The 26002-nt window shown below is 37.5% G+C and overlaps 2 protein-coding genes across 5 annotated transcripts in view; both read left to right on the plus strand.

Moving 5' to 3' along the window:
• Positions 1-11779, plus strand: part of DIP2B (DIP2 acetate--CoA ligase B (putative)) — a 196423-nt gene extending 184644 nt beyond the window's left edge. For both annotated transcript variants that reach the window (XM_088138184.1, XM_088138185.1), the window contains 5 exons: positions 5747-5804; positions 6400-6474; positions 6828-7005; positions 7355-7478; positions 8096-11779. In XM_088138184.1, coding sequence (XP_087994310.1) covers positions 5747-5804; positions 6400-6474; positions 6828-7005; positions 7355-7478; positions 8096-8348 — 688 coding nt within the window. In that variant the 3' untranslated portion in view covers positions 8349-11779. The remainder of the gene's footprint in view (positions 1-5746; positions 5805-6399; positions 6475-6827; positions 7006-7354; positions 7479-8095) is intronic.
• A 2660-nt stretch (positions 11780-14439) lies between these two features.
• Positions 14440-26002, plus strand: part of ATF1 (activating transcription factor 1) — a 33291-nt gene continuing 21728 nt past the window's right edge. For 2 of the 3 annotated variants that reach the window (XM_088138187.1, XM_088138189.1), the window contains exons 1-2: positions 14440-14652; positions 24824-24941. In XM_088138187.1, coding sequence (XP_087994313.1) covers positions 24831-24941 — 111 coding nt within the window. In that variant the 5' untranslated portion in view covers positions 14440-14652; positions 24824-24830. The remainder of the gene's footprint in view (positions 14653-24823; positions 24942-26002) is intronic. The other variant, XM_088138188.1, reaches the window with a different exon arrangement.

Raw genomic sequence — 26002 nt, forward strand, 5'->3', positions numbered from 1 at the left:
TATAATCACATTTATTTCTTAAGATTAGTACAGGGCAGTACATTTCAGCAGAGTTGAAGCTAAGAAATACTTATACCAACAAGGATCAGAAGCTGTCTGTAATTGGGGTAAAATATTATCGACTCTAATACTGTCTCAGTTCTTAATTATTGTGAGAGAATTAAAAGGCAGAGAAAGACATATGCTGAGACATAAAGAAAAAGACTGTATTTATAGAGATCCTAGTATGACACAGCAATTAATGAAGAAAAACATAAATTTAACAAGGTTATAAAACATGCAAGGATATGATTTGGATAATGGCACTTTCTCTGCGCATAAACAAAGGACATTGCCAGAGAGTTTGCTTGCTTACTTATCCAAAGGACTTGCCAGATATGCCTAGTGGAAGTATGTATGTATGTATGTATGTATGTATGTAGTCCTTCTGGTTTGAAGAAGACAAGCTGTTGTGCAGTTCATTGGTGGGCAGGGAGGTGCAGTCCCAGTCTGGAAGCGCAGAGTCTAGCACAATGGGGGCACTGGAAGTCCATTGTTGTAATAACTGTGGGTGTTATTCTGTGATGCCACTCATGGTTTTCTGTCAGTTTTTAGCGGCGCTTGTCTTCAAAGCTGGTGAAGGCTTCATAGCACAGGGCTTGCCAGTGGGTTCTGTCAGTAGCCACAGCTTCTGTTTCCTTTGGCTGGATGCCACAGTGGCATAGAGTTTCCTTCACAGCATCTTTGTAGCACTTGTGTGGATGACCTCGAGGTCTCTTCCCAGTCTCCATTACACCATAGAGCAGCTGCTGAGGCATACGATGGTCATCCATTCTGATGGCATGTCCCACCCACCTCATCTGGGCTCTGATAATCAGGGACTCAATGCTGGTGGACTTTGCACAATCCAAGACCTCCAGGTTGGAGACATGGTCTTGCTAACAAATGCCAAGGATGGAGTGGAGAGCCTATATGTGAAATTTCTCCAGTTGTTTGATGTGCCATAAGCACAGGGTCCAGGACTCACATCCATATAGGAGAGAAGGGATAACCACAGCTCTGTAGACTTCGATTGAGCACACTAGTATGCAGCTGTCCCATAGCCTGGCTGGCTTTGCTGATCCTGGAGTCAGTTTCTTTTGTCCAAAGACCAATTGCTTGTGATGATGCTTCCCAAGTATTTGAAGCTGTTTACATTGGTCAGCTGGGTGTCATCAACACTGATTTTTGGTTGTGACAGTATGTGACAATATGCAAGTGAAGAACAGATTGAACAGGACTGGGGCTAGCACACAACCCTGCATCACCCCATTGGAAATGGCAAATGCAGCTGATGTATCACCATTGTAAAGGACCTGTCCTGTCATTCTGTTGTGGAGTAGCTGAATCAACTTCACAAATTTTCTTGAGTATCCGTAATGTCTCAGGATGGTCCAGAAAGCCTCCCTGTTTACAGTGTCAAATGCCTTTGTCAGGTCAATGAAGACAGAGTAAAGAGGTTTGTTCTGCTTGATGCACTTTTCCTGGACTTGCCTCACAGCAAATATGTCTATTATACTCCATTCTGGCCAAAAGCCAAACTGTGCCTCTGGGAGGTTCCTTTCTGAGACAGTGACAAGTCTGTTCAGGAGAATGCAGGCAAAAATCTTGCCTGTGATGGACAGCAGTGAGATACCCCTGTAGTTTCCTCAATCTAATTTGCTTCCCTTATTTTTATAGAGAGCCACAATGAGGGCATCATGGAAGTCATCAGGCATCTCCTCTGTGAACCAGATGTCTTCCAATATGTCTTGAAATGCCTGTAAGGCATTTGGGTCTAGTGCTTTGTAGATCTCAGCAGGAATGCCATCCTGCCCTGTTGCTTTATTTGAGTTCATCTGTGAGATTGCATTCTTGATCTCAACAGTAGAGGGAGGCAGATCTAGGACATCCAAGACTGCCAGCTGAGGAATCTGCTGTAAGACCATCAGGATCAACTGTGGACAGCCTGTTGAGTAGGTTGGAAAAGTGTTCAGCCCAGCAGCTTTTCAGTACTTCCTGGTCTTTGATCAGGCTTGACCCATAGATGACAGCAAGGGGGGTATCCTGATTTAGAAAGGCCATAAACTGACTTTATGGCACTGAAGAACTCTCTGGTGGTACAGTGGGGCAAAAAAGTATTTAGTCAGCCACCAATTGTGCAAGTTCTCCCACTTAAAAAGATGAGAGAGGCCTGTAATTTTTATCATAGGTATACCTCAACTATGAGAGACAAAATGGGGGAAAAAATCCAGAAAATCACATTGTCTGATTTTTAAAGAATTTATTTGCAAATCATGGTGGAAAATAAGTATTTGGTCAATATCAAAAGTTCATCTCAATACTTTGTTATATATCCTTTGTTGGCAATGACAGAGGTCAAACGTTTTCTGTAAGTCTTCACAAGGTTTTCACACACTGTTGCTGGTATTTTGGCCCATTCCTCCATGCAGATCTCCTCTAGAGCAGTGATGTTTTGGGGCTGTCGCCGGGCAACACGGACTTTCAACTCCCTCCAAAGGTTTTCCATGGGGTTGAGATCTGGAGACTGGCTAGGCCACTCCAGGACCTTGAAATGCTTCTTACGAAGCCACTCCTTTGTTGCCCGGGCAGTGTGTTTGGGATCACTGTCATGCTGAAAGACCCAGCCACGTTTCATCTTCATTGCCCTTGCTGATGGAAGGAGGTGTTCACTCAAAATCTCACGATACATGGCCCCATTCATTCTTTCCTTTACACAGATCGGTCGTCCTGGTCCCTTTGCAGAAAAACAGCCCCAAAGCATGATGTTTCCACCCCCATGCTTCACAGTAGGTATGGTGTTCTTTGGATGCAACTCAGCATTCTCTCTCCTCCAAACACGACGAGTTGAGTTTAGACCAAAACATTCTACTTTGGTTTCATCTGACCATATGACATTCTCCCAATCCTCTTCTGGATCATCCAAATGCTCTCTAGCAAACAGACAGGCCCGGACATGTACTGGCTTAAGCAGGGGGACACGTCTGGCACTGCAGGATTTGAGTCCCTGGCGGCGTAGTGTGTTACTGATGGTAGCCTTTGTTACTTTGGTCCCAGCTCTCTGCAGGTCATTCACTAGGTCCCCTCGTGTGGTTCTGGGATTTTTGCTCACCGTTCTTGTGATTATTTTGACCCCACGGGGTGAGATCTTGCATGGAGCCCCAGATCGAGGGAGATTATCAGTGGTCTTGTATGTCTTCCATTTTCTAATTATTGCTCCCACAGTTGATTTCTTCACACCAAGCTGCTTGCCTATTGCAGATTCAGTCTTCCCAGCCTGGTGCAGGTCTACAGTTTTGTTTCTGGTGTCCTTCAACAGCTCTTTGATCTTGGCCATAGTGGAGTTTGGAGTGTGACTGTTTGAGGTTGTGGACAGGTGTCTTTTATACTGATAACAAGCTCAAACAGGTGCCATTACTACAGGTAACGAGTGGAGGACAGAGGAGCCTCTTAAAGAAGTAGTTGCAGGTCTGTGAGAGCCAGACATCTTGCTTGTTTGTAGGTGACCAAATACTTATTTTCCACCATGATTTGCAAATAAATTCTTTAAAAATCAGACAATGTGATTTTCTGGATTTTTTTTCTCATTTTGTCTCTCATAGTTGAGGTATACCTATGATGGAAATTACAGGCCTCTCTCATCTTTTTAAGTGGGAGAACTTGCACAATTGGTGGCTGACTAAATACTTTTTTGCCCCACTGTATGCATGTCTGCATAGCATTCCACCTACTCAGCCTTTCTCTGCCACCACTCCTCCTGCATTTCTTGCAGTTCTGCTTGTACTTTGGACTGCAGGTGTTTAAACTTGTCTTTCTTTGAGACAGATGATGGATCGTTCTACATGCATAGGCCTTGTTACCAATAGAGGTGAATATGTGTAGCTCAGGGTTGAACTGTGGAGTCCTTGGGGTTCTCTGAGCTTGGTTCTTTTCTTGCAAATGTTTCATTACCCGGCTAGGTAACATCTTCAGTGCTAAAATGGGATGGGGTTTGCTCTCTCTTTATATACTGTGGCCTGCCTTGCCAGTGCTGGTGGGGGTGGGGGTTTTGTTTTGCTCCTCTGGTAGTTCCTTGATTAGCATATGTGTACTGCTTGATTGTGTGCCTGGTGGTAACCTTTGCTTATCTGGGTGATGATTGCTGGTGAGGTGATCTTCTGATCTTTTCTCTCTTTTGAATAGTATGTAGATGCTGGTTTTGGTGCATCCACAAGCACCAACTAGCAGTCAGAAGACATGATGAAAATTCCTTAATCTCATAACACATGGACAGACTTAACCATAGTTTTAACTGGGAAACTGTCAGCATTTTCGACCAAGCTAAATCTAAAAATGCAAGAGAATTCTTGGAAGCTTGGTATTCAGACAAGGCAGCCATCAACAGGCACATAGAGATAAACAGCATCTACATACTATTCAAAAGAGACAAAAGGGCAGAAGATCGCCTCAACTGTGGTGCTGGAGAAGACTCTTAAGAGTCCCCTGGACTGCTAGGAGGTTAAACCAGTCAATCTTAAAGGAAATCAACCCTGACTGCTCATTGGATGGATTGATAATGAAGCTCAAGCTCAGATACTTTGGTCATCTAACGCGAAGAGAGGACTCTTTGGAAAAGACCCTGATGCTGGGAAAGATTGTAGGCAAAAGAAGAAGGGGACGGCGGAGGATGAGATGGTTAGATAGCATCACTGAAGCAATGAGCATGAAACTGAGCAAACTCAGGGAGGCAGTGAAGGACAGGAAGACGTGGCGCGATATGGTTCATGGGGTTCCAAAGAGTCGGACACGACTTAATGACTGAACAACAATAAAACAACAGTTCCAGTCTGCGTGATGTCTTCTTTAAATTGTGTCCACTTTTCAGAACAGGTTCCTACAAGTGATAAATTGCCGGAGAGTTTTTCATTAAGTACATCTTGAAAATGTTGGTCTTGGCCTGGGTCTTGCAGTCTGCCGATGCTGAATGACATTCTGACAGTCCTTGGTTGCTTATGATGTAAAGGGGCTATGTGCAGGTTGAGGACCAACTGGACCAGCCTGTGATTTGTCCAGCACTCAGTACCTTGCATGGCCTGGGTGATGGTGTGTCTTTAAGATCACACTGACGTGCTATGACATAATCAAGTAGGTGCCAGTGTTTGGACCTGGGATGCATCCAGTTTGTTTTGTATTTGTTTGCAAGTCTGAACTTTGTGTTAGTGATGCAAAGATTGTGCTCAGCACATTTGCTTAGAAGTAGCAGGCCGTTACTCTTTAGTTATCTTGGTAATTTCCAACTATCTTACCTTGCTAATACCCAACTATCAGCCAAGCAAATGGGGAGATTGAGGGGATGTTTGTCAATGCTACTTGGAATGAACATCCTAGGGTCTTTTTAATTTCTTGAGCCTCATGACTGAACATTATTAAGAATTGTGCAAAGTTGAATGAATTTGGATGCAAATTGGGTGTGGGTGGGTTGAGCAAATCAGGTAACAAAAATAATGTATACTATATGAGGTAAGAGCAGTTGTTCAGAAATAGTGGTTGATTTGAATTGGACTATAATTGATTATTCTGAAGTGACATGAATTCATGAATTTAAACAAAATAGAAGAAAAATCCCTTCTGTTTAGCATTGTGTGCATTTTAAAGTTGTTCAGAATACTAAAGAGTAATTTAAGTATCTTGTAATTAAAGTTCTTAAATCACAAGTATGTGAATGTTAATTTTTTAAATCTATCTCCAGAGTGCGGCTAGTTGAAAGAGGTGCTCCCCAGAGCCTCTTGCTCTCCGAGTCAGGCAAGGTAATAATACATCTGTTTGAGAATCATTTTAATGCAAACCAAAGTACCTGGCTCCTTGAGAAATGTTTTCTGGACACTTCTAAAGGAGGCAATAGAATTCATTCAGCTTTTGTGATACGGGGTGGGTAATTGCTAAACGAAGTCTTGAGTAGGACAAAAAAAATTGTTCTACAGATTTCTTATATGAAAGAAGTTCTTCCCTGAGGGCCATTTAATATACCGCTTTTTACTTTTGTTAATGAGTTTAAAGTACTGTTTCTGAATTAGTGTTTATTTTGTCCCTGGCCTTGTTGAGATGATAAGTGGAACTGGAGATGGGCAATAATGCTAAAATAATTAAGAATATAACTCGGATTGGATCTAGGTTGCTCTGTTGGAAATGGAGAAATTGGAAGAATTGTCTGAGCTAAACTGAATCCTATCAACAGAGATTTCAAAGTTGAAAATATTTCTATGCTATAAAATACACAATTGTTTGTATTGCATTTACATAAGTCATGAGTCATATCCCCAAGAAGTTGAAAAGACAGGCTTGTTTAAAAAGTGTTTACTTAGTATAAACAGATGCCAATTTTCACCCCACCCCATCTCTTAGATATTGCCTGGAGTCAAAGTGATAATTGTTAATCCTGAGACCAAAGGACCTGTTGGTGATTCTCACCTTGGAGAGGTATGTGCTGCCATTGCTGCTTTACATAAGTGTTTTTAACCCAACTATTTTCTACTGCTCCCAGTATATGTCCAATATGCATATTAGTGTGATTTTTTTCATTTTTTTTAGCTTCCAATAACTTTTGAATCTTAAAGAAAAATGCATTCTTCCTGAATGAAGACTGCTTCTTAGGCCTGTTATATGCTAGTTAGAATATTTAAAAAACAGATAATTTACATGATAATCAACAATATATTTTAATGATACCTATCTGAATATCCATCTACATTCTGTGTTTGAATTACAAAAGTTATAAAAGAGACAAAATAAAATAGTAAGAAATGAACATTTGTGTTTTATTATGTTCATAGATCTGGGTGAATAGTCCTCACACTGCTAGTGGATACTATACCATCTATGATAATGAAACCCTTCAAGCAGATCATTTCAACACCCGCCTGAGCTTTGGTGATGCTGCTCAAACTCTTTGGGCACGAACAGGATACCTTGGCTTTGTACGACGGACTGAACTCACAGCCGCCAGTGGAGGTAGGACAAACTACCCTTCCTTTCTGTGGATGAGATCCATTTCTACTGATGACAAGAATGTAAAGTTAATGTTAGAAGAAAAGCTGTTACAACAGGTTTCCCACAAGTCAGCATGAATATATATTTTAGTGCATGTATCTTGAATACTCTTAGATTCAGCAGTGTCTTGTAGAAATATTTCTACCAGCATGAAAGTTGCTTTCATATCTGTTGGAATGGATAGGAAAATTGCTATCGTTTGAGAATTAATCTCCCATACGTTTTTTAAACAATTAGGACAATTTATTATTTATTCTCTTTTGAAGAATCTGTATAAATCTATATATGTAATGTATTATATGCTCCTTAGAACGCCATGATGCATTGTATGTTGTTGGTGCACTGGACGAAACTCTCGAATTACGTGGATTGCGTTATCATCCAATTGATATAGAAACTTCAATTTCTCGGATGCACAGGAGCATTGCGGAATGGTAAAGCTTTATGTAACATATTCCTTTTTGGGAAATACAACATTGCTTAGCAAAGATGTAGCAATAGGAAAACAAAGTTACTGATTGTAGTTGCAAGTTCATAGCAATCTGGATCTCTAGCAGTCCCATCTGTGTTTTGAGAAAATATTAAATTGAGCATATTTGTTCAGAGCCTTGGATGATAGCCCCAGCTTTCATTTCATTACTGATACGAGAACAGTAACAAAATATTCAGTATCATTTTATAGGTTATATAACCATAGCTAAAATTTGCATTTTTACAATTAATACCTTATTAGATTCCTGTGTGTAACGTTCAATTTATTTATTAGTGATATACTTAAAACACTTAAGCGTTTATGGTAAACTGAAACTAGAATGCATGAAGTGATCCTTACATTTTAAAGTGAATGCATAACTGTGCTAGAGCTGTTCCAAGTGGTCATCTCGGGATGCATACAATTTGGACATAAATGGTTTTTTGAGCGGAGGATCTTTCATTCAGTTTAAAGTTGAGGAATCTTACATGTATTGGCAATGTCTTATAAAATAGTATCTGTAGACTTCGTTTCTGTAAATGTGTGTAATAAACTCTGGATTTCTTATTTTTCTTTCAGTGCTGTATTCACATGGACCAATTTACTTGTAGTGGTTGTGGAGTTGTGTGGCTGTGAGCAGGAGGCTCTTGATTTAGTCCCTCTGGTTACCAATGTGGTTCTGGAAGAACATTATCTGATTGTAGGAGTTGTGGTGGTGGTTGATCCTGGGGTGATACCAATCAATTCCAGAGGAGAGAAGCAGCGGATGCATCTCCGTGATAGTTTCTTGGCTGACCAACTGGATCCCATATATGTAGCATATAACATGTAATTTTGCAAGTGCGGGTCTGAGAATATTCTGCAAACTGAGCAAGGACCAACAATGACTGGAAACAGAAGAAGCTGATAGAAAAATTAGTGATGATAGTTGTGAAGCTGGACAATGCTGTTTGACTCCTTTTCTCTCCATATTACCGGACTGACAGCAAGCTGATCAAAATACAGCAACCAGTGAACTACATTTGCATTGCACGATGATAGCTTTACAGGCAATGAAAAATAGGCCCTCATGAAAAACAACCACCAATTATTAAGGCCTTTATTGTAGTGTTAACATTTTCATCTGTTGTATATATTTGTACTTTTTCTAACACTGATTTAGAATTCTATGAGGGGTGATTTATTTAGTTAAGATACCAATCTGTAAGAACTTGGTTATGTAAGTCCTACGTATACCCTCTGTAAACAGTGTATTTTAAAACTGTTAGCTTAATTCTGTAGTACTGTGTTGATAGGGATCACATTTACCTAAAATTGTGCCATGACCACATTCAATATTCAACAGAAGAATCACTTATTCATATAGCTATCTCATGAATTTAAAAAGAATTTGCCTATATTTTAAATATGTAAATATTAGTATGCATAATTCATTTATTTAGAAAATTGACTCAAAGAATTAAGAATTTAACAAAGTCCTTAAATAAATTATGGTTAGGCAATTAATGTGAGGAATGCAGTTAGACTATTAAGTTTTTCTTATTTTTGTTGCTGGCCAGGTATGACATAGCATGTAGGAACAAATGTTTAAGTGCACATGTCTATAAAGAGGCTGAAATCCATCAGCTTTAAAAGCATTTTAAAAAGCCAGAAGCAATTCTGTGACTTTGGAATGTTGAATAGAATTTGTACAGCCTACTAAAATGGTTTTTATAAGCAGACACTAGTTAACCAGAACCATTCAGTTCATGATCTTAGACATGTCTTCTTCCTTGATTGTGCACAATAACAATTCATTTACATTGAAAAGAAAATTCCTGCCATTACTTTGATGTACTACTTTCTGGGTGGGATTCATTACTGCAAATCAAGAGTTTTGGCAGGATGTCTTTGAATAAGGAACAGCGCAATTCTTCTGAAAGATTGGCAAGTTGTGATTATCCCATTCAAAATAGCTGATCAGTTTCAGCCTTCAAAGAATTGATGACAATAGATGCCTTAAAATGTGCTGGAACAGCCATTGTTTGAAAATGGTCTGTAACCCCATCTCTTCAATAAGCTGGTAGGAAAAACAATATTTCTATTTAGACCATTTTTTTTTCTGATTACAACTTTAGAATCTTCTCCCTGTTTCTCCTGAAGAAGTCTGTTAAAATAATACAGAAAGCAGATACTAGAAATGGTGACAACCCTCCTTGGGCCATTTGTGGCCTATTGTGTAAATACTTAGAATATTTTAATAATGTTTGTTTACCCTCCCTATAACAGAGTTAGTGTTTTTAGACATTTTTAAAAGAAATATAAATATAAACCTGGATTAAATCCTCAGCTACAGCAGCTATATTAAGTGTAGCTCTGGCAACTTATTCCTTAAGACAAATTCCAAATGTATACTTGAAAAACTTTCTGTACAAACTTTCAAAAGCTTGTTTTTTTTAATGGCTTGACGTATAGATATTTAGACAGAAAACTTTTAAATATATTAACAAAATATTCACAATTACCTTCTTATACATATGTTGTTGGATATATATTGAAACGAAGAATTATGGCAAAAGTAGAACAGGGTGGAGGGAGGTTCATTGCTTCAAATCGTTGAAATATTAACTACTGGTTCTTAATGGAGACGGTTTGAATATTTTGCATTATCAGTATTTCCACAGTGTGGTGCTGCTATGTAAATTAAAATGCCCTCCATGCTGAAGTTGTTTTAACATGTAGTTTGCAATAGTTTGGAAAACAAACACACACAAAGCAGTTGCTGGCACTCAACATGAGAACAGATGGCCTTCAGCATATAAATGTTCTGTGTACTCCAGCCTTTATTTATTCACTGCAATGTGGCTCTTAAGTGGTCTCAATTTTTATAACGAATACACTTTTAATGTCCTACTGAATGGAACCACAGCACATTTCTCTATCCACAGTTGTGGTAGTATTTTCTATACTTACATTTAGATTCTGCCTACGTGTAGTATGGTAGACTTACTATGTGTAGTATAGAAAAACCTCTGAAAATAGCATTATAGATCTTAAAAAATCTGAAGTTGTTTTAAATATTAACTCCAAATACATTTTTCTCCTTGATTTAATTGATAAATATTTGATTTCTTCCCTGTTAATGTGAGATCTTAATGTACTTTCTGCAAAGATTTATAATTAATACACCAAGGATTTCAATGTTACTCTTTAGCCCTGAGACCTCTTCAGTGCCACTCCTATTTGCCTTCCAATAATTTATACAAATGGCTGAGATTCCAAAGGAATGATTGTAGAATCAGTGCCCTCTTTATCTGGGTTCTGACACTGATTTGCTCAGTGTGGCTTTGGGTATGCTATTCTGTGTTCTCCATCAGACATTACAGGTTCCACATGGAACTCAATAAGGGTGTAGTCTCTGTAAGTTCTGGAATTAGCTTGTCCCTTTTTCTCTGTTCCACATAATCACTGTATTGAAGTACTTTTTCATATATCCAAAGAGGTAGAGTCAATATTTTCAACCTAGGCTTTTTGGATTTCCTTATTAGCTCAGGTAATGTTTAATTTAAATATAATGGCTTGGATCAAAGTATTTCTGCAAGTGGAAGGATTGCTATTTCCATAAGACCAAGATTCAGTTATGTTAACAACAATGGAAGTGGGGGAGATCTGTGAATACCCTGCAATCCTCATAACATGCTTCTTTCACATTTTGCTTTTCAGAGGTTTATGGGGTGTTGGTAATAACAGAATTGCCTTCCCTTGATTCTCCTAGCAGGAACATCCCATGACTGCAGTTTCATTCACAAAAAAACTCCACATTATTCAATTACTAATATGTATTGATATGAAGCAGTTGGAACAGCTGTTATTCCTGAGAATGAACTTACTACCATGAAAAGAAAACTACAAAACCATTTTTTACTTTTTTTCAAAGATAGGCTCTTTTAGTTAAATATGTTTGCTTTTCAATTTTTTATTGTGCAGTTTAGCAACGATGGGCCAAGCTTAACTGTGATGGAGATATGATTGTAAAAACAACAATAGATCATTGTCTTTAATCATGTTTTGCTTTTGTTGATGTCAGTACGTTTACCATTGTCAGATTCAAATCACAACTGTGTAATTATGTAAAAAGTCTTTTTTATTTATTTGAAATTAGGTTTTAGATATACTTTTTAAAAGATTTTAACATCTGGCTGGACAGTGTTCCATTAACGCATTGATTGTGTCTCTCGTCTTGTGTTAATAAATAATTATGCCTGTCTGTTTTTATTATATCATTAACATTTTATCCCACATTTTCTTCAAAGACTGTTGGATGATATTATTTTGTTCCTTAGATGTACATCCAACATTAATTCCAGTTGCTCAAAGCTGTACATATAGTATTCCCTCATCCAAGAAATTCCCACACCCCTATAAAGTAAGTTATATGGTGAGCTAATTGGCCCAAATAATCCAGTGAGTTTCTATGACTGCATCTCAGTGATCTTACTCTAACCATTACAGAACTTATTTGCAACTTTAAACTGATTTTCAGCAAAGTCCCCAAAGTGAAATACTATGATAAAATTATTTTTAAAAAATCAAAGAGCAGCAGAACAAACCCAATTTTTTTTAAAAAAAATAGATAAGGAATGCTAACTCAGAAAGGAACTACGGTTTGCACCAAACTTAAAGGTATTCTGTGGAGTCCTTGGGGTTCTCTGAGCTTGGTTCTTTTCTTGCAAATGTTTCATTACCTGGCTAGGTAACATCTTCAGTGCTAAAATGGGATGGGGTTTGCTCTCTTTATATACTGTGGCCTGCCTTGCCAGTGCTGGTGGGGGTGGGGGTTTTGTTTTGCTCCTCTGGTAGTTCCTTGATTAGCATATGTGTACTGCTTGATTGTGTGCCTGGTGGTAACCTTTGCTTATCTGGGTGATGATTGCTGGTGAGGTGATCTTCTGATCTTTTCTCTCTTGAATAGTATGTAGATGCTGGTTTTGGTGCATCCACGAGCACCAACTAGCAGTCAGAAGACATAATGAAAATTCCTTAATCTCACAACACATGGACAGACTTAACCATAGTTTTAACTGGGAAACTGTCAGCATTTTCAACCAAGTAAATCCAAAAATGCAAGAGAATTCTTGGAAGCTTGGTATTCAGACAAGGCAGCCATCAACAGGCACATAGAGATAAACAGGATCTACATTAGGACAACATCTAGATTAAATTTTTCCTTAAATGTATTCCTGTATTGTAAATTTCAGCAAAGGCATACCCGTAAAAGAGCCACAGAAAGACTTGCTTTTGCCAAATGCCAGTCTTTTAAGTAAGAAAACCTTTGGATGATCTGTTCTACAAACATTCAAGTATTTAACTGTGTCCTAAAGGTAACCAGGTTTGTGTTCTGAGTCTTTTAGAGACTTACTACAGACAAGGGTCTATTAATATTTGTTCTCATTTGTGCTCACTTAGTTCTTCCACACTCCTGCAGAGCAAGTCCTCTGGCATATGCAAAGGGCTCCGAAGAAAATCAGAAATTTCTATCACTCAGCCTAGACCTCAGACAATCATAGGAATTGTTCAAGAATTTGTGACCATCTAGTGGCCTGCTGGAATTTTGCAGACCAGATCCCATATCCCAACAAAAGCATTCATGACCACAAAGTGCATTGAGATTTCTATCACAGCTGGCAATAGACAAAATCACTACCCTAGAATGTGGGGAATAGCATCACTACTGAAACTGTACTTTGGGGGCAATGTGCTTCAGAGATACTCTGTTGTAAAGTAATATGGTATTCTTGAAACATCTGGCAAGGGGGATACAGTACATGCAAGATCTTGAATTTGAATTGCTTCATACTGTATACCATCTTATGGAAACTAATTAAGGCTATGATTCTTTCCTTTACCTCTAATAAGGCAAAGTAGGTATTTTAGTTGGTAAAAATTCTATAGTTAATAGGCATTTTGTAAAACAATTATACCAGCCTCTAGTATATTTACAAAAATGCAGCTAAAGCCCACATAAATACCACAGAGTATAGAAATAGTGACTTGAAGAGAAGAAATGCCAAGATAACTTTGGTTAATAAGAGGTGGTGGTAAGCAACCTCACCAGTTTGTTATTCAATTCCTTCCAATTCTTCCTGATCTAAAGGACATTTCACCGCAATGATCAGGAACTGTTTCAGTTCTTGTAAGCTGAGGTTTTGTCACTCGATTGCCTTCTGGCAAATCAGGTTTTTTACTAGCCACACTCACCATAGAGGTTAATTGGTGAACAGGTAGGTGTTTTATGAGAGCATGCACAAGATGTTACCAAAATTTCAAATTTATATCCAGCCCAAAAAACCCCTCCCTTCAGTAATTTCTGGTGAAAATATAAAATCTCTGAATTCAAGACGAAAGGAGGAACAGATTTTGAGGTCCAAACTTTTCTTCCTTTCACCCCTTCCCTTTGCATGAGGGGAGGATGTGCATTATCAGCTCTCAACTTTAAATTCGCAACCCGAATTCAGAACTCTGGATGTTGAGTCAGCCAAGCTGTTTTTAAACACACCTGTAGTTGAACTGTTTTATTCTTCGCTTGGCCATTGTGTTTGTAAATATGAATAGAAACAAAGTTATTTTACCTAATGCTCTGCTCTTGTGCGACACAAACCAAGATTGCAATCCTAAAGTTGCTTATTTGAAGCCGCTTCTGAGTACACTTAGGTAGCATTGGGACGCGATCCTATGTGCGTTCCCCTGCTAAAATTAGTGGGAGTTTGCCAACAATAAACAGGCGCAGACCAGAAACGTAAGCTACGAAAGTATGTTAAACGGCTTGCGTTCTTAACTCGAAAGGCCCCAAGAACATCCATTGCTTTGCCACTCTAGCATCCACAGGCGTGCAACTCTCTGGTTCCCCGCTGTGGCTACTGTAGACTAAGTGAAAGGAGAAACTCTATTGTCACAGGCGGTAGCACACTCTAGCACTGGCCTCCGGCGCACTCTATAGTCACAACCCGCCCACCAAGAGCAACCGCAGGGTAGCGTCCCCCTGGCGGGGACTAGTTTGGTAAATGCTGACAAGTACCGGTGGCTCCGGTTTCTTGAGGCGTTAGGGCGATTCCCTCTGGGCAACGCGAAGCCGAGGCGAAGCCCGGGAAGCCTCTGAGGTAAAAGCGGGCGCGACGGCCAAGCAACTCAATCAGAGCGCGAAGCAGATCGGACGCGACTGAACCAGCGAGCGGGAAGAGGAAGGAAGGGAGAGCGGGCGAGGGGGGGGAGAAGCGGCTGAGCAAAGTCCGGGGACGGCTAGGCGTTGGGCGACCCCTTCCAGGGCACGCGCGTTTGAAAAGGCGCGAGACGCTGGTGGGCTTAGGAGGCGGTTGGAATTTGGCGGGAGGGAAGCCAGCGATGCGCCGTGTTCACACCGACGAGCGCTTAGACCTTCGTCCCCAGCTGTTGCACAAGCACCAGGACTCGCCCACTGACATCCTCCTTTCTTGCCGTGGCTTATCAGTCCGAAAGATTATGGTGCCTAGAAAACCACACAGAACTTGCCTAAGCTCTCGCTCCTCGCTGGGCTCTGTCGGCCGCTTATTCCCCTTACCCTCCTCTAATCGTTGGCTTCAGGCGCCGCCAACCTTAACATGTGCCGACGCCAGGAGATAGGAGTACTTTTTAGGGCCAACGAATGTCATAGAAGTCGTCGGCAAGCTTCTCCGAGACTCCGTGACGCTGGCTTTATTCCCCACTTCCAGCAGATCGTCAAGTGCCAGAATCTACAATGTTGCATACCTTAAAATCCTGTAGGAAGAGAGCTGTGTTAGTCTGTGGTAGCCAAAAATTCAGGGTCACGTAGGAGCTTTTTCTATTAAAAGGTATATACTTTTGTGAACTACAACTCACTTCATCAGATGCATAGAGTGCCTAGACTCGTAGAATTTAAATTAGGATGGGGGAGAGTGAAGAGGAGGGAGACATGGTGGTTATGCAGATGACATGTAGGACAGATTACACATGCCTATCAATAACAATGATAATGTGGTACGTTATGTTTGTTGGGACCTTTGAGATAGCCTGAAACCTTTTGATGTATGTGAGTTCAGCAGAGTCTCACTCAGTTGTGCTGTGAATTTTCTTTGTTTCGGAAAGAGTTACTCTGAAATTTGTAATGGAGATTAAAATCTGGCCTCTCGGATTGAAATGTTGATATTTGTTCTTTTGAGTCCTAATGTCAAACCTGTGACCATTAATTCTTTTGTGGAAAGTTTGGCTGTTTGTCCTCCGTAGGATTCAAAGGGGCATTGCTGATAGATGGAGGAAGAGTGTGTGAAGGCACCTCTAATCTTATGTGTGAATTTGTTGGGACCTGTGATGGTGCTGTTGATATAAATGAGGGAGCAAAATAGACATCTAGGTTTGCTCCAGGGTCTGGTTACCACATTAGTATCATTTCCCTGTTTCTGATTACCTGTGAAAATCAGCTACAAGTTGGATGGTTGTCTGTATGCAAGTACAGGCCTGCCACCCAGTGCCTGAGAAAGTGCAGTGTCATTGTCCAGTATTGGTTATAGCTTATGAATAATATTCAATAATAATTGAATGACTTGAGCTATAGGTGACAACCAATAGTGTTGTTTTTGTAGTCTATCTTGTAATAGGTCCTCCCTGGAATTGACCTGGCTCTATTGATTTCTCTGTTACACTCCTCTTGTATTAAAAAAAAAAAAAAAAAAACTTTGCTACACATTTCACATGGGGAAGGAAGGATTGCAGAATCTTTTCCCCCAGAAGTTCTTCCCAAGGAGACTTGCCTTGATACCAACTGATATGCTTTTGATGCCAGGTGGAGGCTTATTTTTTCAGGCTTTTGTTTAATGTTTACATAAATTATTGCAATTTTTTATTTTAAATCTTTATATCATAACTGTATAATGAATTCTTCAGTATAACTTGCAGGGTTTGTTAAAAAATACAACCACTGCTTTAATTGTGATGTTTATTTTTAGTCTCAGGTTTTTTTCAGTGTGGGTGTGTGTTTTGTGAGTAGCACAGGATTTTTTTAATACTGAAAAGTGGGATCCAAAGTCATAAAATAAATAAAATAAATGAGTGTGCTTAAAACATGAATGTAAAGAAATAGTGTTTGTCAATGTATGCAAATGGTTAAAACACTTAGGGAAAAATAGTATATTTCTGTATTAGCTCCTTTTTTTGATTCTGAGCATAGATGTCTCCTGAAGTTCTATCCCTTTCTTGAGTTGCTAGTTTTTTGCACCTAGCTCCTGTTGATGGGATCCGGAGTTCTTGTGCAAAATAAAGTAGATATTTTAAAGGCAAGTTCTTACATTATTTCTATCAAATGTAAACTAAGATATTGGCATACAGTGTTTTAAAGAGGCAATGTTCTAAAATAAAAGGGTGTTTTTTCCCAGCAGTCTCTATTACATCTTTTAGAAGATTAATCATGCCTTATTTAAAATTAATCTTATGTTTAGTATGCTGTAATATTATCTATAAGCTTACTAAATAGATTTCAACAAATAAAATAGATTCTGAACAGAATAGCGTACAGACTTCAAAAAGCATCGAAAGAAAAAATGGGAAAGTGAGAAGTTATTCAAGCTTGAAGTGATCACTTAATATTACATTGTTACAGAATAACAATTTTAATTTAATTTTAATTTAATTAAATAAATTAATGAAGTATAAAGCAAAAAGATATAGAAGGGAAATATAGAAATTTTAAAAAAAGAAGCATGCTACATAGAGTGTTCTGGATACAGAATTAAGAGCATCAGCAGAAGGTGCTGAATTGGAATAAGAAGTCTTGGGCTATGCAAGATTTTAATCTGAAACTTGAATTGAAAATGGCCCATTAGTGTTTTAACAGCTACAGTTTTGTATCACTTGCTAGTATATTATGGCAGACAATGTTATTAGCAGTTTATCTCAGCTATAACATGGGAATGTTTTACCATTTTTTTTGGCTTCCTGAATTTCTGAGTTTAGGCCTATAATAAAATTATAACTGATACTTGGCGAGATTTGCAGTTTACCAAGCAAGGTACATGTATCCTATGTGAAGCTGACTCACAATACTGCTGATTCTTCATGGTTTGATGGGGATGGATATTTAGAAACTGCAAGCATACTGAATTTAGAGCTGAATGGTAATATGACTCAGCCTCACTAGAGGGAAAGAACAAGATGTACAGGACAGGTATAATCACTTGGATAGGCATCCAGATGGAGTTCTTGCTCATTGTAGCTTTAAGATGAGAAAGAGGAATGCTAAAAAGCAAATCGGTATTTATTAATTATTGATATGCTTTTTACTATTTAATTTTTAGTTAAACTAATAAATAACAGTAATCAAGAGCAGGTAGCAGCTGTAGTGAGGAGTGCTTTTGCACAGCTCCACCTTGTGTGTCAGTTATGACCTTTCCTGGATGGGATGCTCTGTTCAGGGTCACTTGTACCTTGATCACGTCTCACTTAGACTATTGCAGTGTATTTTATGTGGGGCTGCCCCTGAAGACCACCTGGAAACTTTAGCTGGGCCAGAATGCAGTGATTCTAGCAGTTATGGGTGCTAGTCAGTTTACCCAAATAACACTGATACCAGTATGTTTTTGAGTACAATTCAAGATTCTCATTGTCACCTTTAAAGATCGACATGGCTTAGGACCTGGGTATCTTCTGGACCACTTACTCTCATTAGTTTTTGCTTGTTTGTTAGAATCTAGAAAATAAGAATTTATCTGGGTCTCTACCCCTAGGGAGTGTAACCTGTACGGATTTCAGCATAGGCCCTTCTCAGTATCTGCCTCCCTTCACTGGAATAGCATTCCCCCAGAGATCAGATCCGCCCTAATGCTCTTGTGTTTCTGAAAAACAATTAACACCTTGCAGTTTTTTGGAGGGGTCGGGTCTGATGTGTTTGATATTGATCCCTCCTGCAGGGGGAGTGCTTATAGAGTTTAATTGTTCACTGGTGCATAGGGTATTTTGATTAGTATTTTTGTGTATTTTTAAAATCTTATTACTGTATTAGCATTTACACTACTCAGTCATGAGTGGAGCAGCATATAGCTCTGTTAAAATAAATAATACATGATCAAAGATTAAACCAATTTTTAAATTGAAAAATGAAGAAAAAGACATTTTTGCCATTGTTAAATAGGAAACTAATAGGAAAACTAAAAAGATTATCAACATAATTAGATGCAGAATTTTGGAAAAGATGGAAGGAAAGAAAAGAGGACATCCTGCAACAAAATGGATGGACTTGACTACAGTGGTGATGGGTGCACTAGTGAGAGACTAAAAGATCAAGCTGGGGACAAAGGATCCTGGAGACAGTCTATCTATGTGGCCATTAAATATCAACAACAACTTGATGGCGCATAATCAGTCAATCAATCAATCAATTAATCTTCTTATGCAACAAAATAGTACTTAGGCACAATTACTCAAATGCAGTAAAAACACATATGTGATGTGAAATCTATTGTGATATGTACATAAAAGTTAGCATAAATTACTCCTTTTAAAGAAGTGTTCTTTAAGGTGCTACAACTACTGAAGAACTCTAATTCATTTTTACCTTTCTAAAATAGCATTTGCATTGCCAGCTAATACTGGATTAACAGTATTTTAGATTTCTTAAATATGTAAGTAGACTAAGGATAACAGATTTTATTATTCAAATTATTCATTATATCAAAGTGCTATAAAAAGAGGAAGCTATTTTCTGAATGCTTACTAGCCCTTTGGCTAATAAGAGTTATGAAACTGCACTGAATGATTATTTCTTTCCATTTTAACAGCAATGGCCAGAAGTTGGTGTATATTTTTCCAATTCATTATATAATTCTTTAATATCTAAAGTTTTTAGTTTTAATCATTCATCTCCCCCATGCTATTTTTCTACCAGAACACCAAAGAATTAGCAACCCTGAATAAGTTTAATAGTGATGCCCCCACATACAAAAGAATAATAAAAATAGCTGTTTTTTAGCTGTTTCTGACAATAATTTTCTGACAGTGGTATTTTTTGCCACCTTTCTAGAATAACCAAGTAGATAAGGTACAAAGCAGAAAGTCCAGTCTTCAAATTCTCATCCTCTGATAAATTCACTACATGGTCTTGGATCAAGCCATGCTATATCAAACTTCTTCTCTCCTATCATCTGTATGTTGAGGATGAGAATAATTTTGCATTTAATAATATTAATAGTTGACTTAGAACAAATTAAATTATTCCCCAGTGTTATTGAAAAAATTGTTTCAATATAAATTTATTGCTTTGAAAGACATATTCTGAAGGATAGTGCTGAAATAAAATATCTGAAATAACATATTAGACTAGAGTAAGAAACTAGGATTTTATTATTGCATTATATCTCCATTTAATTAAGAAGTGGAGATAATCATGTCAATGGAGACATATGTTATTGTCTAAATTTTATTTAGCAGATGATAATGAAATATTTAAAATGCAGATACTGTAATTTAAGCACACATGTTCTGTTCCTATACATCATATACGTACATCTTATAGAATATAAGACTATATATAATAATATAGAAGAGAAAAATATTAGATAAAAAGCTCCATAGGAATGCTTTTGTTATTTATTGTTATTGAAAAATAGCAGTAGCAATGATCTGGAGTTTCTGAAAATATTCTTAGAATGTTTAGAAAACTTTTTCATTAGTCTAAACTCGTCTGAGATTTGATTTAGATGCTTCTTTTACTTATTTAATCATACCATACTTTTAATACTTTTATTTATGTAACAGATATTCCAGATGTTTTTTCTAATGACCCAAAATAGCTGTACAGATTTTTTTATTAGGAAAAACAAGTAATTAAAGCATATTCACAGTGCAATCTAATGTACATTTATTCTAAAATAAGTCCATTATGCTCAGCACTGGCTGACCTATGTGTTTTTATGAGTATAACCTATAAAGTTTTTTAAAGCTATGAACCTCTATAATAGTTATTCCTATTCTCTATCTGCCCATTCATCTTCTGCGATCATCACTCCAGGCCTTTCTTCAATTATTCCCTCTGAAACTCACCACTAGGGCCTTTTTTAGTCATGGTTCCCTTATTACAGACTATTCTCTCAGAAAGAATTAAGATTGCATAGTGCCAACATCATTTTTTGAATGCTGAGTTAAGACTTTTTACAGTTAATATGACTTTAACAATAAAGACGGAAGTAATCAATGCTTGCTAAACGCAAACACTGTTAATTATTAATTAGATTTATTTTAAGAGATTGATAGTGAGAAATATTACCAATTTGTTTGGTTGTACCAAAATATACATGAAGGAAATGTATGGTGTCAATCAAAAAAAAAAAAGAGTAAACTATTGTTAATTAGATTGTCATGACAATAATTGCAAGAATATTTACAGGTTAAGTGATACATCTTACACCCCTGTGTTTGGATGGTAAAAGATGTTACATTTTATAGTTACAAATAATACTTATTTAGCTATTTAATTTATTAATATCTACTTCTGAAGCTGTTTACAAATAACACCTCTGTCTGTGCCACACTAAATTTCATGTACAGTAATACTAATGTTGATGTCAGGTGATTTTTTTTTAATGTTTGGTGGAAAAACAGAGTATGCTGGGGCTTTCCTTTTCTTACTAGTTAAGGAAGGAAATTTGTTTCTTGCACTATGTGGCTCCAATTAAAAGCTTTGACTCTTTTTAAATTATTCATAAGGAAGGGCCTATATAAATATAAATAAAAATCATAATACATTTCTTTATAACTGCCATTCTATTTTACTTTGATGGCTATGTCTAAAGTTGAGTCCCAGTAAAAATGTTGTGGCACTATTTTTCTTATTCTTTTTTTCTTGGCTCCTCTTACATTTCTTTCCTTGGACAAAAATATTTATTGAAAAGACAGAACGTAAGACATATATGGTAATTACATTACTGTACATGCAAGGTAATATATTGGCTGGAGTCTGCTCTGACCTAGTCTATGGTTTATCCTTTTATCGGTAGTAAAGCAATACAAGGAGTTAACAATGAGATCATATAGCTGTCTTCTAAAAAATGAGACAAAAGTGTCATGGAAAACTAACATCATTATAGCGTACTGCAAAGAAGATAGCTGGATTTGTATTTTAGAAGGTTAAAACACAATCTTCTTTGTAGTACGCTATAATGATGTTAGTTTTCCTTGACACTTATGTCTCATTTTAGAGAAGACTATAAGTTCTTTGAGATGGGTGATATAGTTTCAAGCCGTTAAACTATACTAGTTTTTTAAATCCTTTTAGTAAATAATGGTGGGAACAATAATTTAAAATTTGAATTTGCTCTTTACAGTAAGGGCACATATGTTGCTTTCAAACTGTTTAGGAAACCCATCATGTGTTTTTTTTTCTGTGATGGAATCTTCTCCTATTGCAAAGAACTTTGTACCTTGGAATAAATTCACTATAAGTTCTTACTGAGTACTGGCCAGGCATGTTGTGTCTCATTGTGTGGGCAGAGAATGGACTCTATGGAACATTATCAGTATTCTTTAGCAGCAACACATTGAAATTGGGATGATGGGCCAGCTGATTTTCAGAAAAGCAAGTCCAACTTGACTGAACCTCTTGTTTAGGATCACTAGACTGGAAAACTACAGAATTAGAAAAGTACAAGTAATGCTGGCAGCAAAATACTGTAATACAAAGTGATCCTGCTTAGTGTACCTGTTGTACCTTCTTTCAGGATACTCCAATCCATTCCCCAAAGTCATCCTCTTTCAGCACAGCCTTCTAACTTGCACATGGAATATAAGAGCTACACCACAAGCTTACTGTAGAGTTTCCCAGCCTCACCTAGGGAAAAAAGGAGTAATGCAGGGTTTTATACTTTTGTCTACCTTCACTGAGAGCTGAAGTTCATAAAGCTTTGATTAATTACTGCAAGTACATCAAGAATACATGGAAATCAACTCCTGATGGTCTATTCCAAACATGCATCTTGCACGGATATACAGTAATTGTGCTGAATCACACTGGGAAGCTGAGAGAGTGGCTTTTTTTTTTTTTTTTTTTTGCAGTCTTAGGGCTGACAGGCAAACCACTAGTCTCTAGGTTTGTTCAATATTAAAGAAGACTGAAAACAGACTGGGAGCTAGTTATTTTCTGATATAACTTCACATGAATTATGCTAAAATTTCAAATTACCCCAGCTGCATTGATCTGTAGGAAATACCACCAAATCTGACTGGAACAAAAGCTCTGTATACTGCCAATCTCAGGTTGAAGACTTCCTTGTTATAATCCCTTATATTCTCTGGGAACACTTTTAAATAGCAGCTCAGCTCCAGTCAGGAAATATTCACCTGGATCCTTTTTATGTCTTTTATGAATGCACTACATTCATTTCCTGTTTCAGCTTAAGTTATTTTTTTTTTCTGTATGTCTATCTTATATTATCCCTTACAGGAATATTAGAGGTCTTTCCCCTAGGGTTGGTTGGTTTGTTTTTGCAGAGGAGGGGATAATTATTTCTTTTGTGTGCTGTTATAGCCTTGCAAATTTTCAAAGTATAAAATTTGGAAATAATATCCATGGAATGATTCTATTATTGGAATTTAAAATGTTGTTCTGAAAATAGGGTAGTGGTATATAGTTAGCTGTGACTTTATGTCCACTATCTGATATCAATTGCAGAATTTCGTTGTTGTTGTTGAGAATGGAAGATTCTGAGTGTTGACTTATACTCAGCATACTTTCAATACTAAGCTCCTGTGGTTGAATTCAACAGGGAAAAATCAGTGAGTCATATTTCCATTGAAAGAAATATATTTTTCAGTTTGTCAGGCACAGCTCCTGCAACTAGTTGAAATATTTTGTAGCAGCATGCTCAGAGCTGGTAGATCAACTTTGAATGCTTGGGAGGTATTTTTATTTAAATTCTTTGTATACAGTAGTGCAGTTGACTAGGCAATAATACTTAACTGTGCTGCAGGTGTAAGAATGCATGACAGTTGCATACAGCAGATACAAAGATAGGAGCTAACTTCTTTACCTCATTCCTCTTCTCTTGAGGAAAAAGACAAAACTTGGCAGGCACGGGAGAAGATAATCTCAGTTTGCTGAAACCCTCAGAGAAGCAGTGAAGAAATAGGATGGTATTTGCATGAAATAGGAATCTCATAGTTCTCTGATTTAAAATACTGTTTAATATTTATTTAATATAAGAAAATTAATATAAAATATATTGCACATGTGTGAATATAAAAACACAATTCATTTCATTCTTCTTTCATTATCATCATGGTGACATAACTGTCCCCAACAACTGCACCCTTTTTGCAATGCTATCTGCCCATATATCTGCCATGATTTTTCTCACAGTCTGTTCCTGTTTTACAGGATTTAATATACAGGTGGTCCTTGTTTAATGACCACCCATTCAGCGACTCATTCAGCGACTGTTCAAACTTGAACAGAATGAGTGGTAGTTACAACTGGACCTTGTACTTACGGCTGGTGCAGCGTCCCCATGGTCACATGATGATTCAGACATTTGGCGCCTGGACTGCGATTATGACAACGCAGTATCCCTCAGTGATCACAATTTACAACCTTCCCTGCTGGCTTCCCACAAGCAAAGTCAGTGGGGAAGCCAGCAGGAAGTCGAAAGTCGTGGTTACGTGAGGTCCTCACTTAATAACCCCCACGGTTCTCATTTAGCAACAGCAACTGGAACTGCCATCACTAAGCAGCGCAGTCACGTGGTTTTTCAAATTATGATCACTTTGCTTAACAATGAAGTTTCCAGTCCCAATTAGCATCATTAAACAAGGACTACCTGTAATATCAAGTGGTGGGGATACTCTATATATTTTAGAACATACTTTTGTAATATAAATGGTTAAAATAAAAATTACTTCAGATTCTGGAAACTGGTCCACCTGGCTCAGTGGAAATGCATTATATATTTTGAAAATTTAGACAGTTACAGCAGCAATGGAAGTAAAAGTTAAAAGTACCTAATCCTTTTTACTTAGACTTCAACCCTACTGAGTGCAGTGGATTTTATTCCCATATAAATGAGTATAAGTTTATAGCTTTAAAGTACTTGTATTTCTATAAGTTCCATTGGTTTCAGTGTGTGCAATTCAGCCATGTTTATATCCCTGGATTGCCTATATTGATATTCCTGACACCATATCCTATTTATAATTCACAAGTAAATATAGATGAATCATGTATGTATAAAGATATCCTTTAAAAAGGTATCAATTTCTTTTTACTAATTATGCATATTGTGTATTTTTGGTATATTGTAGGTTGATTATGGACGAGGTGCCCAAAAGCAGTAATAACAATTCATCAACATCTCCACAAATAGCATCTTTACAAGGTACCACTCTACAGGAAGCTCAACTTTCTCATGTTTCTCAACAGGTAAAATTAGCTACCTATGACCAGACCCAAAAAGGAGTTTTAAGTAGACTTAAATATAATACTTATAGAGTTTTCCTTTGTGCTTTCTAAATAACTTCAGTAAGTATGTATAGGATTTCAAGGGATCTTAGTTAATCATGTACTTCCTGAACAAAACTGAACTTGTATCCAAATACATTATTATACATTTACATGCCCCATAATATCTCAACACTCATTCTCTGTAATTTTAGAGGGTCCATCTAGGCTGACTAGTTCAATAGTGAAATGGAGAGTTGATTTTCTTTGAAATACTGTTGAGTATACCCAATGCTTTTATACTTAGAAAAGATGACTTCAAACATCAGAATCATCATACCTTTGCTAAACCTCAAAAGGGTGAATTTTAATTACTGTGATACTTTTTTAGAAATATTTGCTCCCAAGAGGTTGTCTGGTTCAAGCACATTATAGAGTAAAAGTCCTTTTGAGTCAGGTTTGACCTTTGGTGATTACATGGTCACATTCATGTAGTTTTCTTGGCAACAGTATGGGTTTACCCTTATCCTCCTCTGGGATATCCCTTCAACTTTCTAATATGGCCCCTAGCACGTCATCCAAGCATTAACTAGGCCAACCCTACTTAATTTTCTGAGATCAGCCAGGATTGGCTAGGTGCTGCCATCTGTTGAGGCCTTTAGCAAAAATGTCAGGAGGAAGATAATGATGCATCACAAATAATACAACACCAAGCACTGATGTTACATTGTTTCCACTCCTTTTTATGGAGCTTATTCATGTGCTCAAGCTATATTGAATAGAATAGAGGTGCACTACTTATATTTGCTTGTTTTAAAATTAGTGTTTTACTTCCTGCTGCAAATCCCTTAAAATTCAGAGATCCAGTAAAAGTTAAGTAGCAGCTCAACAATAGTGTCTGTGAAATTTAAGCAAATAGTTGTATTTTTAAAAAAAATAATTACATAAAATACAGTACTGTGTGCAGAAGTTTTAGGCAGGTGTGAAAAAATGCTGTAAAGTAAGATTGCTTTCAAAAATATATATTGTAATTGTTTATGTTT

The sequence above is a fragment of the Python bivittatus genome, unplaced genomic scaffold (assembly GCF_059951505.1).
Source record: "Python bivittatus isolate LINGU-HERP-01145 unplaced genomic scaffold, Pbiv_v1 ctg000220_np1212, whole genome shotgun sequence".
NCBI lineage: Eukaryota > Metazoa > Chordata > Lepidosauria > Squamata > Pythonidae > Python > Python bivittatus.